The sequence below is a fragment of the Giraffa tippelskirchi genome, chromosome 5 (genome assembly GCF_054371585.1).
Source record: "Giraffa tippelskirchi isolate mGirTip1 chromosome 5, T2T-mGirTip1v1.2.pri, whole genome shotgun sequence".
Classification (NCBI taxonomy): Eukaryota; Metazoa; Chordata; class Mammalia; order Artiodactyla; family Giraffidae; genus Giraffa; species Giraffa tippelskirchi.
In genome coordinates this window covers 65873660-65892005 of record NC_137279.1, presented here as the reverse complement: position 1 = coordinate 65892005, position 18346 = coordinate 65873660, and the positions used below count along the sequence as shown (strand labels likewise).

Genomic DNA, 18346 nt, shown 5'->3' with positions numbered 1-18346 from the left:
GGGCAGAAATTAGACACTGAAGAGACCTGCGAACAGAAGCCAAATAAACAGAGGGAAGCGCTTTGGAAGTGACAGGTTCAACAGATTAAAATCCCTGTAGTTAACACCGACTACATTGGAAGGGGCCTATAGATCTTGAAAAGTACAAGCAGGAACAAGGAACTATCTGAAACTGAACTGACCCCACACTGCCCGCAACAGCTCCAGAGAAAGTCCTGGATATACTTTTACTATTATCATTTTTTTTAATTTTTTTCTTTTAACTCCTCTATTACTCCTTTAATTTTCATTTTTATAACCCACTATTACCTTGCAAAAAAAAAATCCTATTTTTAAAGCAAACTTCATATATATTTCTTATACTTTTTGTGATTTTGGTATTTTCTTAATATTGTATTTTTCAAGAGTCTAGTCTCTACTCTAGATTTTTAATGTTTGTTTTATAGTATTTGATATCAATTTTGTACATTTAAGAACCCAATCTTCAGTACCCATTTTTCCTCAGGAGTGTGATTACTGGCTTGATTACTCTCTCCCTTTTGACTCTCCTTCTTCTCCCCCAGGGCACCTCTATCTCCCCACTCCTCCTCCTCTTCTCAACCCAATTCTGTGAATCTCTATGGGTGTTCTGGGCAGCGGAGAACACTTAGGGAACAGAGTACTGCCCAGATCTCTCTCTCTCCCCTTAATTCCCCCCGTTCTCCTCCTGCTCACCTGTATCTCCTTCCTCCCTCTTCTCTTCTCTATGTAACTCCATGAACCTCTCTGAGGGTTCCAGACTGTGGAGAACACATAGGAAATTGTTTACTGGCTAGACTGTTCTCTCCATGTTTGAGTCCCCCTCTTCTCCTCCTGGTCACCTCTATCTCCCTCCTCCCTCTACTCCTCTCCATGTAACTAGGTGATCCTCTCTGGGTATCCCTCACTGTGGAGAATATTTGCACCATTAAACTAGAAGTTTTATTGTCAGTGCTGTATGGATGGAGAAGTCTTGAGGCTACTGCAAGAATAAGTCTGAAAACCAGAGGCAGGAGGCTTCAGCCCAAAATGTGAGAATACCTGAGAACTCTTGACTCCAGGGAACATTAATTAGAGATCATCCAAAAGCCTCCATACCTACACTGAAACTAAGGTCCACTCAAGAGCCAATAAAAGTTCCAGAGCAAGACATACCACACAAATTCTCCAGCAACGCAGGAACATAGCCCTGGGCATCAATATACAGGCTGCCAAAAGTCACACCAAACCCACAGACATCTCACAACTCACTACTGGACACTCCATTGCACTCTGCTGCTGCTAAGTCGCTTCAGTCGTGTCCAACTCTGTGCGGCCCCATAGACGGCAGCCCACCAGGCTCAGCTGTCCCTGGGATTCTCCAGGCAAGAATACTGGAGCGGGTTGCCATTTCCTTCTCCAGTGCATTAAAGGGAAAAGTGAAAGTGAAGTCGCTCAGTCGTGTCCGACTCAGCGACCCCATGGACTGTAGCCTACCAGGTTCCTCCATCCATGGGATTTTCCAGGCAAGAGTACTGGAGTGGGGTGCCAGTGCCTTCTCCACCACTGCACTCTACAGAAAAGAAATCCAGCTCCTCCCACTAGAACACCGATGCAAGCTTCCCTAACCAGGAAACCTCGACAAGCCAATTGTCCAACCCCACCCACAGGGAGGAACCTCCACAATAAACAGGAACTTCAAACTACCAGAATACAGAGAGGCCACCCCAAACACAGCAATCTAAACAAAATGAAAAAGCAGAGAAATACACAGCAAGTAAAGGAAAATGATAAATGCCTACCAAACTAAACAAAAGAGGAGGAGATAGGGAATCTACCCGACAAAGAATTTAGAATAATGATAATAAAAATGATCCAAAATCTGAAAAACAAAATGGAGTCACAGATAAATAGCCTGGAGACAAGGATTGAGAAGATGCAAGAAAGGTATAACAAGGACCTAGAAGAAACAAAAGTCAATATATAATGAATAATGCAATAAATGAGATAAAAAAACACTCTGGAGGGAACCAACAGGAGAATAACGGAGGCAGAAGATAGGATAAGTGAGGTAGAAGATAGAATGCTGGAAATAACTGAAGCAGAGAGGAAAAAAGAAAAAAGAATCATAACAAATGAGGGAAACCTCAGGGACCTCTGGGACAATATGAAATGCCCCAACATTTGAATCATAGGAGTCCCAGAAGAAGACAAAAGGAAAGGCCATGACAAAGTTCTTGAGGAGATAATAGTTGAAAACTTCCCTAAAATGGGGGAGGAAATAGTCACACAAGTCCAAGAAACCCAGAGAGTCCCAAACAGGATAAACTCAAGGCGAAACACCCCAAGACACACATTAATCAAATTAACAAAGATCATACACAAAGAACAAATATTAAAAGCAGCAAGGGAAAAACAACAAATAACATACAAGGGGATTCCCATAAGGACAACAGCTGATCTTTCAATAGAAACTCTTCAGGCCACAAGGGAATGGCAGGACACACTTAAAGTAATGAAAGAGAATAACCTACAACCCAGATTACTGTACCCAGCAAGGATCTCACTCAGATATGAAGGAGAATTCAAAAGCTTTACAGACAAGCAAAAGCTGAGGGAATTCAGCACCACCAAACCAGCTCTCCAACAAATGCTAAAGGATCTTCTCTAGACAGGAAACACAGAAAGGGTGTATGAACTTGAACCCAAAACAACAAAGTAAATGGTAACGGGATCATACTTATCAATAATTACCTTAAATGTAAATGGGATGAATGCCCCAACCAAAAGACAAAGACTGGCTGAATGGATACAAAAACAAGACCCCTATATATGCTGTCTACAAGAGACTCACCTCAAAACAAGGGACACATACAGACTGAAAGTGAAGGGCTGGAAAAAAATATTTCACACAAACGGAGACCAAAAGAAAGCAGAAGTTGCAATACTCATTTCAGATAAAATAAACTTTAAAATAAAGGCTGTGAAAAGAGACAAAGAAGGACACTAGATAATGATCAAAGGATCAATCCAAGAAGAAGATATAACAATTATAAATATATATGCACCCAACACAGGAGCACCACAATATGTAAGGCAAATGCTAACAAGCATGAAAGGGAAAATAAACAGTAACACAATAACAGTGGGAGACTTTAATACCACACTTACACCTATGGATAGATCAACTAAACAGAAAATTAACAAGGAAACATAAACTTTAAATGATACAAGAGACCAATTAGACCTAATTGATATCTACAGGACATTTCACCCTAAAACAATCAATTTCTCCTTTTTTCAAGTGCACATGGAACCTTCTCCAGATAGATCACATCCTGGGCCATAAATCTTGCCTTGGTAAATTCAAAAACATTGAAATCATTTCAATCATCTTCTCTGACCACAATGCAGTAAGATTAGATCTCAATTATGGGAAAAAAAAACTATTAAAAATCCCAACATATGGAGGCTAAACAACACGCTTCTGAATAACCAACAAATCACAGAAAAAATCAAAAAAGAAATCAAAATATGCATAGAAACGAATGAAAATGAAAACAACAACCCAAAACCTATGGGACACTGTAAAAGCAGTGCTATGGGGAAGGTTCATAGCAATACAGGCTTACCTCAAGAAACAAGAAAAAAGTCAAATAAATAACCTACCTCTACACCTAAAGCAACTAGAAAAGGAAGAAATGAAGAACCCCAGGGTTAGTAGAAGGAAAGAAATCTTAAAAATTAGGGCAGAAATAAATGCAAAAGAAACAAAAGAGACCATAGCAAAAATCAACAAAGCTAAAAGCTGGTTTTTTGAGAAGATAAACAAAATTGACAAACCATTAGCCAGACTCATTAAGAAACAAAGGGAGAAGAATCAAATCAACAAAATTAGAAATGAAAATGGAGAGATCACAACAGACTACACAGAAATACAAAGGATCATAAGAGACTACTACCAACAGCTATATGCCAATAAAATGGACAACTTGGAAGAAATGGACAAATTCTTAGAAAAGTAGAACTTTCCCAAACTGAACCAGGAAGAAATAGAAGATCTTAACAGACCCATCACAAGCACGGAAATCGAAACTGTAATCAGAAATCTTCCAGCAAACAAAAGCCCAGGAACAGATGGCTTCACAGCTGAATTCTACCAAAAATTTAGAGAAGGGCTAACACCTATCCTACTCAAACTCTTCCAGAAAATTGCAGAAGGTAAACTTACAAACTCATTCTATGAGGCCACCATCACCCTAATTCCAAAACCAGACAAAGATGCCCCCAAAAAAGAAAACTACAGGCCAATATCACCGATGAACATGGATGCAAATATCCTTAACAAAATTCTAGCAAACAGAATCCAACAACATAGTAAAAAGATCATACATCATGACCAAGTGGGCTTTATCCCAGGAATGCAAGGATTCTTTAATATCTGCAAATCAATCAATGTAATACACCACATTAACAAATTGAAAGATAAAAACCATATGATTATCTCAATAGATGCAGAAAAAGCCTTTGACAAAATTCAACATCCACTTATGATAAAAACCCTCCAGAAAGCAGGAATAGAAAGAACATACCTCAACATAATAAAAGCTATATATGACAAACCCACAGCAAACATTATCCTCAATGGTGAAAAATTGAAAGCATTTCCCCTAACGTCAGGAACAAGGCAAGGGTGCCCATTCTCACCACTACTATTCAACATAGTTTTGGAAGTTTTGGCCACAACAATCAGAGCAGAAAAAGAAATAAAAGGAATCCAGATAGGAAAAGAAGTAAAACTCTCACTGTTTGCAGATGACATGATCCTCTACAAAGAAAACCCTAAAGATTCTACCAGAAAATTACTAGAGCTAATCAATGAATATAGTAAAGTTGCAGGATATAAAATTAACACACAGAAATCCCTTGCATTCCCATACACTTACAATTAGAAAACAGAAAGAAAAATTAACGAAACAATTACATTCACTGTCACAACGAAAAGAATAAAATACTTAGGAATATATCTACCTAAAGAAACAAAAGACCTATATATAGAAAACTATAAAACACTTATGAAAGAAATCAAAGAGGACACAAATAGATGGAGAAATATACCATGTTCATGGATCAGAAGAATCAATATAGTGAAAATGAGTATACTACCCAAAGCAATCTATAGATTCAATGCAATCCCTATCAAGCTACCAACAGTATTTTTCACAGAACTAGAACAAATCATTTCACAATTTGCATGGAAATACAAAAAACCTCGAAGAGCCAAAGCAATCTTGAGAAAGAAGAATGGAACTGGAGGAATCAACCTGCCTGACTTCAGGGTCTACTACAAAGCCACAGTCATCAAGACAGTATGGTACTGGCACAAAGACAGAAATATAGGTCAATGGAACAAAATAGAAAGCCCAGAAATAAACCCACATACCTATGGACACCTTATCTTCGACAAAGGAGGCAAGAATATACAATGGAGAAAAGACAATCTCTTTAACAAGTGGTGCTGGGAAAACTGTCAACCACTTGTAAAAGAATCAAACTAGAACACTTTCTAACACCATACACAAAAATAAACTCAAAATGGATTAAAGATCTAAACATAAGACCAGAAACTATAAAACTCCTAGAGGAAAACATAGGCAAAACACTCTCCGACATAAATCACAGTACGATCCTCTATGACCCACCTCCCAGAATATTGGAAATAAAAGCAAAAATAAACAAATGGGACCTAATTAAACTTAAAAGCTTTTGCACAACAAAGGAAACTATAAGCAAGGTGAAAAGACAGCCTTCAGAAAGGAAGAAAATAATAGGAAACAAAGCAACAAACAAAGAATTAATCTCAAAAATATACAAGCAACTCCTGCAGCTCAATTCCAGAAAAATAAACGACCCAATCAAAAAGTGGGCCAAAGAATTAAACAGACATTTCTCCAAAGAAGACATACAGATGGCTAACACACACATGAAACGATGCTCAACATCACTCATTATTAGAGAAATGCAAATCAAAACCACAATGAGGTACCATTTCACGCCCGTCAGAATGGCTGCTATCCAAAAGTCTACAAGCAATAAATGCTGGAGAGGGTGTGGAGAAAAGGGAACCCTTTTACACTCTTGGTGGGATGCAAAGTAGTATAGTCACTATGGAGAACAGTGTGGAGTTTCCTTAAAAAACTGGAAGTAGAACTGCTATATGACCCAGCAATCCCACTGCTGGGCATACACACCAAGGAAACCAGAAGTGAAAGAGACACATGTACCCCAATGTTCATCACAGCACTGTTTATAATAGCCAGGACATGGAAGCAACCTAGATGTCCATCAGCAGACAAATGGATAAGGAAGCTGTGGTACATATACACAATGGAATATTACTCAGCCATTAAAAAGAATACATTTGAATCGGTTCTATTGAGATGGATGAAACTGGAGCCCATTATACAGAGTGAAGTAAGCCAGAAAGAAAAACACCAATACAGTATACTAATGCTTATATATGGAATTGGAAAAATGGTAACAATAACCTTATATGTGAGACAGAAAAAGAGACACAGATGCACAGATCAGTTATGGACTCTGTGGGAGAAGGCGAGGGTGGGACGATCTGAGAGAATAGCGTTGAAACATGTATATTATCATATGTGAAACAGAACGCCAGTCCAGGGTCGATGCATGAGACAAGTGCTCAGGGCTGGTGCAATGGGATGACCCAGAGGGATGGGATGGGGAGAGAGGTGGGAGGGGGGTCAGGATGGGGAACACATGTAAACCCATGGCTGATTCATGTGAATGTATGGCAAAAACCACTACAATATTGTAAAAGTAATTAGCCTCCAACTAAAATAAATAAAGTAATAAAAAAAATAAAGTGATATAGTCACTAAAAAAAAAAAAACAAAAAAAACTGGAAATAGAACTGCCATAGGACCCAGCAATCCCACTGTTAGGCATACATACTGAGGAAACCAGAACTGAAAGAGACACGTGTACCCCAATGTTCATTGCAGCACTGTTTACAACAGCTAGGACATGGAAGCAACCTAGATGTCTATCAGCAGACGAATGGATAATAAAGTTATGGTACATATACACAATGTAATATTACTCAGCTATTAAAAGAACGCATATGACTCAGTTCTAATGAGGTGGGTGAAGCTGGACCCTATTATACAGAGTGAAGGAAGTCAGAAAGAAAAACACCAGCACAATATTTTAACACATACATATGGAATTTAGAAAGACAGCAATGATGACCCTATGCGCAGGACAGCAAAAGAGACACAGATATAAAGAACAGACTTCTGGATTCTGTGGGAGAAGACAAGGGTGAGATGATTTGAGAGAACAGCACTGAAACATGTATATTAGCATATGTGAAATAGATGGCCAGTCCAAGACAGGGTGCTCAAAGCTGGTGCACTGGGATGACCCAGAGGGATGGGATGGGGAGGGAGGTGGGAGGTTTAGGACAGGGGGACACATGTACACCCATGGCTGATTCATGTCAATGTATGGCAAAACTCACAATACTGTAAAGTAATCCAATTAAAATAAATTAATTTAAAAAAGGCCAAAAAAGGCATGTTCTTTCTGCCTTGAAATACTCATTTGCAGCACATGATGCCTGAAGTGGTGTCAGCTATCTTGAGTCATGGGGGGAGCCAGTTTAAGATGACATACAAATAAAGATGGCAGAGCCAGAAAAGAAAAAGAAAAAAAAGGAGTCTGGGCCATTGATACTATCGAGTTACCTGGAACTTAGAAATGTACTAATATATCATAGTGTGTTAGTGTTAGCCGCTCAGTCGTGTCTGACTCTTTGCAACCCCATGGACTGTAGCCTGCCAGGCTCCTCTGTCCATGTTCCAGGCATGAATACTGGAGTGGGTTGCCATTTACTTCTCCAGGGGATCTTCCCAACCCAGGAATCGAACCCAGGTCTCCTGCATTGCAGGCAAATTCTTTACTCTCTGAGCCACTGGGGAAGCCTAATATATCTTAAGTGTATCTTTATTGTTTGAATCGTTTATAGGTTTTCTGTTACCTAAGAGTATTCTGATTAACATCCTGTATCAACAGTGCTCATTTATAGTTTGTGTCATCTGTAACTACCCACATTTTCCTCCTTCCATTATCTCTAAAGCTACTAGAACTGACTGACTGGCAGCACGATCACTTTTTTCTCCTCCTAACGGAGTAACCACAATCATCCACTGCTTTCCACTGCTGTTCTCTGGTGTACAAGTGTTAACCCTCAGGTCTCCCGCCTGCACCACTACAGTGCACTGGGCTTTTCCCCATGGCCAGCACCACAATGACACAGCCGACAAAAAATCCTCAACCAGCATTTACTGCATACTACGTGTAAGGTATGAAGGAGATTTTTGTTCCATTAAAAATAAGATTTTCAAAACTTTTCCTGCCCTCAGGGAAATCACAGTCTGTATGATGTGGCAGAAATTTATTTATACCTCAATTTAAATTTATACACAATTATGCACGACTTTATACACAATTGATAAAGCACTGGTAATCAAGTGCTTTAATAGAAAAGTGAATAAGCAGAGGAGGATAAACTAATGCTGTCTCAATAATCCAGGAAAGATGAAAAACTGGTATATAAAGTTTGGGGAATGCATTCCAGGAAGGGGTATCTGTACTCTTGCTCTGTGTCTTTAAAGTTTAGAAAAGTAAGAATACTGCAAAGAAATGTTGACAGGTAAGGCAGTAAAATGAAGAGGCAAAAGAATTTTTTTTTTGAAGACGATAAAAGCTTGAGCATGTTTATATACTGTAGGGAAGACTAAAGATAGAATCCTGGTGAATATCAACAATTAAAAGCTAAGGAGATATACACCGAGGAAACCAGAATTGAAGGAGACGCGTGTACCCCAATGTTCATCGCGGCACTGTTTACGATAGCCGGGACATGGAAGCAACCTAGATGTCCATCAGCAGACGAATGGATAAGGAAGCTGTGGTACATATACACAATGGAATATTACTCAGCCATTAAAAAAATACATTTGAATCGGTTCTACTGAGATGGATGAAACTGGAGCCCATTATACAGAGTGAAGTAAGCCAGAAAGAAAAACAACAATACAGTATACTAATGCATATATATGGAATTTGAAAGATGGTAACGATAACCCTATATGCGAGACAGAATAAGAGACACAGATGCATAGAACAATTTTATGGACTCTGAGGGAGAAGGTGAGGGTGGGACGTTCTGGGAGAATAGCATTGAAACATGTATATTATCATACGTGAAACAGAACACCATTCCATGTTCGATGCATGAGACAAGGGCTCAGGGCCGGGGCAATGGGATGACCCAGAGGGATGGGATGGGGAGGGAGGTGGGTGGGGGGTCCAGGAAGGGGAACACATGTAAACCCATGGCTGATTCATGTCAATGTATGGCAAAAACTATTACAATATTGTAAAGTAATTAGCCCCCAACTAAAATAAATAAATTTATTAAAAAAAAAAAGCTAAGGAGAAAAGGGTCCTTTAAAGGAGAAATAGGAGAGGCCCACAGACTTTAAATCAAAAGAAAGTGGTATCATAGATCATTACAGAATTTCACGGAGTGAATGGTTGGTAATGTCAAACATTTGGTAATCAAGTAAATAAGGCTGAAATTGGCAACAGGAATGCTGGAGACAGGCAATCACAGTCAGGGGCTGCAAGAAACAGCTTGATTCCAGTGTGATGAAGAGGGCACACAGCAAGGAAAAGCCTTCACGGGTAAATGCTCTTTTATAGAAGGAAAGTTATAAAGGCAAGGCAAAAGCGAAGGTGGGAGATAGAGGAAAAATCTTTTTACCTTTTCAGACGAGAGGACAGGAGACTGAGGCTGGAAGTTTAATTCGGAGAGTTGAAGGCAGTGGAGGAAGGGCGTTTAGTGAGGCAATGAGATCCCTGAAAGCTGCTCAGAGCATCCACGTGGAGAACGGCCTCCACAGCTAAAGAGCTATCTCCTTCCCTATGGGTGAAGGTGATGGGTAAGGGCCCCTCTGAGGGAGAAAGAGAAACAAGGAAATGGCGGAGTTCCCAGTGGGGAGCAGTCTGGTGAGTAAGACTGGGTCTCAGAGTGGGGAAAGCAGGGAACACAGTGCTTGGGAGAAAGCATCACGTTCTGAATGTGACTGAGGGGGTCAGAGATTTGGATTGTGTGGAAATAGCAGTGTCAGTATTTCAGTAAGGCTCTGACACAAAGTAGTGAATGTCAGTACAGGCCTTGGCCTCAGGTGGTGTGGGAGAGGCAGTGGTCATATTGTATCAGTCACTGGGGACCGATTTACAGTGACTGAGAACAGCACAGGCTGAAGCTCCTGGTGTGGTGGATGGTGCTTTTTCTATGTATTCTTAACCCCCTTTCCAACATGGCATTTACCTCTTCTTTTCAATCCAAAAAGACTAACTGCCTTCTCAAAGACTGATAACATTAATTGCTAATTCCAGGAGAAATTTTTATTTTTATACTGCATTTGACATTACTGGCCTCTCCTTTAGATTTTACAAAAACATACTCTCTCTGGTGTTGCTTCAACCCGGCCATTCTTGCTTACTAGTTATGTCTGTTGGATGAGTGTGAAATGACATTCAATTATCAGATTATACCACTACCCCAGCTTTCCTGCACCAAGGCCCCAGTGGTGAGAGTTCAAGGTCCCAATATAAACCCCCAAACCCCCTCCTCTCCAAGTTTTCCCTTGTATTATATTCTTTGTGACACGTCCAGCTAACATAATGGGTCCCTTGAGAGTGGGGACCAGGTCTTACTTGTGTATCACTCCTCTACAATATAATTTTTAAATAATTACTAATATATATTTAAGAATAACTAAGCAGGGCTCCCTGGTAGTTCAGCTGGTAAAGAATCTGCCTGAAATGCAGGAGAACTCAGTTCAATTCCTGGGCTGGGAAGATCCCCTAGCGGAGGGCATGGCAACCCACTCCAGTATTCTTGCCTGGAGAATCCCTATGGACAGAAGAGCCTGGTGGGCTACGGTCCATGAGGTCACAAAGAGATGGACATGACTGAGCAACTAAGCACAGCACACCACCAGTAGCATTAAAGTTGATTTTCTGAACCATTTATCTAAGTATTATGCATGACTTGCTTTTCTTTCCTGTAACATTTACTTTAAAAATAAGTCTCAATGTATGCAATTAAAAACATAAATCTTTAACATAAATTCTGTAATCAGAATAAAATAATAAACATACTATATGCAGGTAACAGAAATACAGTTAAGAAAAATAAAACATGAAAAAGTTACAAAGTAACGAGTTCTGAGTAAAAAAGTCATCTGAGTATAGTATTTCTCTGTAAATTCTTCTAATATGTTCAATATTAGGTATTCAAGTATCTTTTGTACAGTAAGCAGCAAAATGAACTTTAATTCTAGGGAAGATGCCTGAAAGAGAAATGTAATTCTTCTCATCCTATTATAAGAAATGAAATTACTTACTCATAGTTGTACCAATGGAATCTTCCCTTGCGTCTTATATTAATGACAATGCTGACCATGTATCTTTTCAATATTTCTGCAAGAGAAACTGTTCACCTTTTTCATATGCTTCTGTGAAAGTACTTTACAGGATGCAACATAAAGCAGTGGATATATAACATCATTAACAGCTATGGCACCTGTCTACTTGCTTGTGTAGATATACCAGAGTCAGATTTTTAGTTTCATATAAAAAACAGAAGGGCAGCATGTTCCAAGCTACTTTGTCACTGAACCTGCAATACAAATTAATTTTAAAATTGGCTAGGTGATAAAACATAGTGGTATAATAAAGAATATTTGGTTTTTGTGGGAGGTACAGACTACTGGGGGGAGCGGCTTCCCAGGTGGTGTTAGTGATAAAGAACCAGCCTACCAATGCAGGAGATATGAGACATGGGTTCACTCCCTGGAGAATCCCATGGATAGAGGAGCCTGGAGGGCTACAGTCCATAGAGTCACAAATAGTCGGACAAGACTGAAGCAACTCAGGAAACACACAGACTTCTGGGTATAAGACAGGCTACAATGATGTACTGTACAACACGGAATATAGCCAATATTTTGTAACAACTATAAATGGACTGTAACCTTTAAAAATTGTATTAGACTATCTGGTTTTTGTCCATGATTCTCAAAAGGCTTCAAAAACCACTTGAGGTTTATATTAAAAAAAAAATTAACTCAAAAATATACATGCATCCAATGTTCACAGCAGTGTAATTTACAACTGCCAAGCAATTTACAATTGCTTCCAATTACTTTGGAAGCAACCAAAGTGTCCATCAACAGATGAATGAATCAATAACATGTGGTATATGTATATACAATGGAATACAACTTAGTCATAAACCATAAAAAGGAATGAAATTTTGCCATTTGCCACAACATGGGTGGACTTGGAGGGCATTATGCTATGTGAAGTAAGACAGAGAGAAGACAAATATTGTATGGTATCACTTATGTGGACTCTAAAAAATACAACAAACTAGTGAATGAAGAAACAAGAAACAGGTTCACAGATATGGAGAATAAACTAGTGGTTACTGGTGGCGAGAGAGAAGGGGAGAGGCACAATACAGGTGTAGAGAATTTATAAAGAGTTATTATGAGATTATATGAAATCATGTGTGTGAAACTTAAAAATTGTAAAGCAGCATAGAATTTAAAGAATCTTTTATTCAAAACAACGTTAACAAAAAAAAAAAACCATTGCAATATCCTGATTGATGGGTGTCTTTGTTATGCTAATGAGAGGGCTCATTCTGGGCCTTTGGATTGCTTCCAGATGGGATCACCATAAAGACCAATCGTTTCATTAGAAGGCTGGAACTCTGGACCAGATCATCCTCCCAGGAGGGGAGGACTGGGCTCAACCATGTGGTCAATGAATTCATCAATCCTGCTTAATCCTAGGACCCCCATATACAAACTCCGGACACCCAACTTCAGCCCAGACTCTTAAGTCAGTACTGGTGGGGTGACGTGCCAGGATTGCACAAACAGAAGGGATCCTGCTGCTGCTTCCAGACTGGCCTGGGTGTGTCCTCCGTTTGGCTGTTCCTGAACTGCATCCTTTTAAATAAAACTGTAATCATAAGGCTGGTGCTTTTAAGGAGTTGAGTCATCCTGGTGAACTACTGACCCTGAGAGGGCTGTGGGAAGCCTACCTGGGCAGGCAGAAGAGTGGGAAGACTGGGGCCCTCCTAGAAGTTGCTGTCTGAGGGAAGGGCAATCTATTAGGGGTCCTGCCCTTTAACTTGGGAAATCTGATGGAACTGCACTCTGGAACGGAACTGAGGTGAAAAGACTGTAAGACATTGAGGTGACATCAGAGAATTGATCTCAAAACACAGACACCAAAGGCCTAAGTGACGAAAGGAAAAAAAAGGCGTAAGTGACGAAAGGAAAAAAAAAAAACAGGCCTTCATCAAAATTTAAAACTGTGTTTCAAAAGATACCACAAAGAAAGCAAAGAGACATCCCAGAGAAAGGGAGAAAACATTTGCAAATCATACATATGATAAGGAATGTGTCTATAATATATAGAGCACTCATAACTAAATGATAAAATGATAAATGCCCCAATTAAAAAATAGGCCAAGAGTCTATATAGGCATTTCTTCAAAGAAGATATATAAATGGCCAACACACACAAAAAATGCTGAATACCACTGGTCATCAGCAAATAAAAACTGCAATGAGATACCATTTCACATGTACTAGAATGGCTATAATCAAAAGGACAATAAAAGCAGCATTGGTGAGGATCTGGAGAAGTTAGAACCTTCACAACCCGCTGGCGGAATGTAAAATGTTGGATCATATGATATCTCTATATTTAACCTTTTGTGGAATTGCTAGATTCTTCTCTAAAGTGTAAGGGGTTTCTTTTTGGGGATGATGAAAATGCTCTGAAATTAAGATAGTGGTAACGATTACACAACTCTGTGTGTGTGTGACAACTCTATGAATATACTAAAACTCCTTGAGTGGGATATGTGAAGTCTATCTCAAAAATGTTATTTTAAAAAAATTTAAAAATTGACTAGGCAAAATATATTTGGGAAGTTATTTAAAAAGATAAGCATTTAAATGATATTTAACCCTACTTTTTTTTATATTTGTCTTTAGAAAGCAATTTGAGATACAGAGACATATATATATGTGTGTGTGTGTTGTTGTTTAATTGCTAAGTCATGACCGACTCTTTTGTGATCCCATGGACTGTAGCATGTTAGGCTCTTCTGTCCATGGGATTTCCCAGGCAAGAATACTGGAATGGGTTGCCATTTCCTTCTCCAGGGGATCTTCCTCACCCAGGGATTGAGGCCATGTCTCCTGCATTGGCAGGCGGATTCTTTACTACTGAACCACCTGGGAAGCCCTATGTGCGTGTGTGTATATGTATATAAAATATATGTGTGTGTGTGTGTATGATGAGATGGTTGGATGGCATCACCGACTTGACGGACATGAGTTTGAGCAAGCTCTGGGAGTTGGTGATGGACGGGGAAGCCTGGAGTACTGCAGTCCATGGGGCTGCAAGAGTTGGACACGACTGAGCAACTTAACTGATAAACACATATGTGTATGTCATACACACACACATACACACACACACATACACAGACCTTAATTTCTTCCTTCCTCAACTGCTTTCATCCCCCTTCTCAAAGCTTAAGCTCCAGTGCCAGTGGTTTAGAAGGCAGTTGGGCAGTGAGTTAGGTCAGAGCCTGGTCATCAGTTAATCCACTCCTGAACATCCAAGTGTTGTAAATCCAGATTAACAAAGATAGTTAATTCTTCTTTCAGCCAGACTAACATACCCAGTATTCTTAAAGCACACCTGTCCAAAGAAATTTAATACAGCTAAAGTTTTATTATACTTCTATAAATTAAAATTTGGGGAAGCAATCAAACAAATCACAATATTACTAAAAGCACAGCCACACTTGGAAATTGGTTGTGGTTCTCTTTTTCCTAATTTTGAGTGCAAAATCAGTGAATGCTAGTAATACACAATATGTAATAGCATTTATTTCTGCTTCTCATTCACTGGAACTAGAACAACTATTGATGAAGCTCCAATACTTTGGCCACCTGATGCGAAGAGTTGACTCACTGGAAAAGACCCTTATGCTGGGAAAGATTAAAGGCAGGAGAAAGGGACAACATAGGATGAGATGGTTGACATCACTGACTCAATGGACAGGAGTTGGAGCAAACTCCAAGAGATGGTGAAGGACAGGGAAGCCTGGTGTGCTGCAGTCCATGGGGTTGCAAAAGAGTCAGACAAGAACTATAGTACCTTTTAACAATGCTAATAATACATGATTTTTAAGGATTCCTACGTTTTTCTTGAAAGTACACATCTAAGTATCTTTCCAAAGTCTCTTGATCATTTGTTACTTGAAAAAGCTCTCTTTTATCCCAAGAGGTCAAACAAGTTTGCAGCTTACTCCTTTTTAAAGGAAGTTAAAATTGACACACCTATGAGTGGGAGCAAGATAGTTTGAAAAAAGAAGGAATGTTGCAAAACCTGGGGCCACACGTTCAGATAACTATCACTCAGACTGGTAATGGACAAGAGTGGATCAAGTCTAGTGTGATGCAATAAAAAGCAGTGAGGAACAGTAGGAGACCTAACAGCATGGTATCCTGAAGGCATGCACTTTCAGCCAACGGGTCAACATGTAGTAAGGGCCTTGTAATTCCAGATCCTCTCATTTTGCCCAAAACCCAGAAATCTGGATTTTTATGTGAACTCTAAGGATTAAGTGTTAACAATATAACTAAGGAAATTTGACCCCCATCCCTTTTCTGATTACTTATAGGTTCTGTCAAAGGCTAATTTTCAGTTCGGTCTCTACAACAGGCACCATGTTGAGTGAGGTATCAAATGTTAGTTCTGCTGTATTTACTTAGCACTGAAAACTTTCAAGTTCACAGCAATATTGCAGATTAAAAAGTACCACAAATTACTGCAAACAATTGACACTCATTCTAGGTGTGGTTCATAAGGAAATAAGCTTAGACTCCTGCGCTTCACAAACTTTCCCATTTAAGTATACTTAGCAGAACTCCCGGAGAAGGCAATGGCACCCCACTCCAGTACTCTCGCCTGGAAAATCCCAGGGACGGCGGAGCCTAGGACACGACTGAGCGACTTCACTTTCACTTTTCCCTTTCATGCACTGGAGAAGGCAATGGCAACTCACTCCAGTATTCTTGCCTGGAGAATCCCAGGGACGGCGGAGCCTGGTGGGCTGCCGTCTATGGGGTCGCCAGAGAGTCGGACACGGCTGTAGCGACTTAGCAGCAGCAGAACTCCTCTCCCCTCCCCCCACCAGCTTGAGGACAGAGTCTCCCAGGGATAAACTCCCAAGAAAGTTTACAAAAAGTTTTTTAAATCTAACACCAGACACAAACTGGGGCTTCTACTCCATAATACAACCATGTTTGTCTTAAAAGCTGTCCCGTTCTCAATAAAATTTATCATGTATATTTTGTGGCTTCACACAGCCCCGTAGGACAAAGTTCCCTTATTACAGGTCCACCAAGTTGAGAAGCAAAGAATCAGAGTTCTACCAAGTAAAGATTTTTTTTTCCCCTGAAAGTCAAGGGCTCTTCCTAGAACTCAGAGATTCACGGAGTGATGCACAAGTACTACCACTCTTAAAGACTTTATCTTAGCATCAGTATTGTGCAAGGGCTTGGTGAAGGAGGGCTATTTCGTGATTTAGTGAAGACAGCCATTTTTGGTCCAACGCACCCTTCAGTCTTAGGACCATTATACATGTTTTCAGATTTAACACACTACATTTTTCAACCTTCTGTGCCTTTGCAGGCATCGCACCCCCGATGGACGAAAGGACGGATTCTTCTCCTCTCCCTCGTCATTCCCCCCAGCACAAAACTCGTCCTGGGTCTTCTCACAAAGATCCTTCTCCTCAAAGCCTGGAAGCAGGGCAACGCCTCTCGGCGCAGCAGCGGCGGGAGGAGGAAAGAGAAGGAGGAAAGCAGGTCCTCGGGACGTCGGCCGGCGGGAAGCTCCGCAGGCACCAGCGGGAGGGGTCCGGTCTTCGGGAAGGGTCCGGCCCAGCGAGGAGGCTCACTGAGCGGCTGGTTCCGCCCCCCCACCCCCGAGACAGGCAGAGCCCCAAGGCGGGGCGGGAGGCGGTCTGCTCCTGCCGCGGCCGCGGAGATGCGGGGCGAGGGCTACGGAGGACCGCCCGGACCCTGTACGTCCCCCCCGCCCCCCGCGCCGCTCAGACCGTACAGAGGGCCGCGGCCAACCGGCCGCCCGCCTTTCCCTCACCTGTGCCCGGCGGCCGAGCCTCCGAAGCCGCCGCGCCACCGGGAGAAGCGCTGCGCGGCACCGCGCCGCCGCCGGAAGACGACGACGCACGGCGGCCTGACGGGCGGCGACTCGAGGGGCGCCGCCGGGGCCTCTGGGTTCGGCTCCCGGGCGCGCGTCCCGCCCCTGCCCCAGACCGGTGAGGGCCCGGATGTTCCCTCCTCAGGAGTCCCAGGCCCCGCCCTTTCTCGGCTTTTGCCCAGGCCCCCCCCTTACCCCCCCCCACCCCACCCCTTCCGAATCCGCTCAGGGTCCTGCGCGGCCCTGGGAGAGTCTCGCTGGCTCCCGTGTGGCTAGAGCGTCCGCCCGCGCTCTGTCGCGCTCCAGGTGACGGTGCCGCGGAGGCTGTCGGGAAGTAGGCGGGGTGACGTGAGGTGGACGAGCCCGCGGCGGGTTTGCCGAGCTCAGTGGCCGGCTGTGGCAGGAGCGAGGGCGGGGGGCGCCCGGACCCGGAGGTGGAGCGGGGCGGCGCGCGGCCGGGGCCATGACAGGCAATGCCGGGGAGTGGTGCCTCATGGAGAGCGACCCCGGGGTCTTCACCGAGCTCATTAAAGGATTTGGTGAGAGCGAAGGGGGCCGTCCTGGGCCGGTGGGGGGTCACGGGAAGAGGCCCGAGCTGGGCGCGAACGCTTCTCTGCGGCTCCGGCCGCCTGGCGTCTGAAGGGAGGCGACTCCCGAGCCCTAGAGTCGGGGAGGCGGGCGGGGGAAAGGCAGGGCTTCAACCCCGGCAAGTCGCGTTTCCGTGGCGATCTGAGAGCTACACCTCGGGGACAGGAACGTGTCCCCGGGATTCGACGCTCCAGGACTAGGTTCGCTGGCCCCAGCCCCTCGCCCCGGCCGCCAGTTGACGCCTTGGAAGCCTCCGCTTTTCCACCTCGGGGCTTCCCCATCCCGGGCAGGTGTGTCCAGTTGTGCGTCTCACGCCATCGGTCCTGCAAAT

At 42.3% G+C, this 18346-nt stretch overlaps 2 protein-coding genes across 9 annotated transcripts in view; one reads left to right on the top strand and one right to left on the bottom strand.

Annotated features, from left to right (window-relative positions):
- The window catches only part of RO60 (Ro60, Y RNA binding protein), a 38679-nt gene extending 21140 nt beyond the window's left edge, over positions 1 to 17539 (bottom strand). The window contains exons 1-2 of one of the 5 annotated variants that reach the window (XM_081490288.1): positions 17368 to 17539; positions 11508 to 11782 (exon numbers count right to left, since the gene is read on the bottom strand). In XM_081490288.1, the coding sequence (XP_081346414.1) occupies positions 11508 to 11566 (59 nt within the window). In that variant the 5' untranslated portion in view covers positions 11567 to 11782; positions 17368 to 17539. Of the gene's footprint in view, positions 1 to 11507; positions 11783 to 13216; positions 13300 to 14680; positions 14900 to 17367 lie in introns of those variants that run through there. The other 4 variants (XM_081490289.1, XM_081490290.1, XM_081490292.1 and 1 more) reach the window with 4 other exon arrangements.
- A 127-nt stretch (positions 17540 to 17666) lies between these two features.
- The window catches only part of UCHL5 (ubiquitin C-terminal hydrolase L5), a 48811-nt gene continuing 48131 nt past the window's right edge, over positions 17667 to 18346 (top strand). For 2 of the 4 annotated variants that reach the window (XM_081490296.1, XM_081490295.1), the window contains exon 1: positions 17667 to 17733. Coding sequence is in view for 2 of the 4 variants with exons in the window: in XM_081490294.1 (XP_081346420.1) it covers positions 17891 to 17966 (76 nt within the window). In the remaining 2 variants the exon portion in view is untranslated. Of the gene's footprint in view, positions 17734 to 17786; positions 17967 to 18346 lie in introns of those variants that run through there. The other 2 variants (XM_081490294.1, XM_081490293.1) reach the window with 1 other exon arrangement.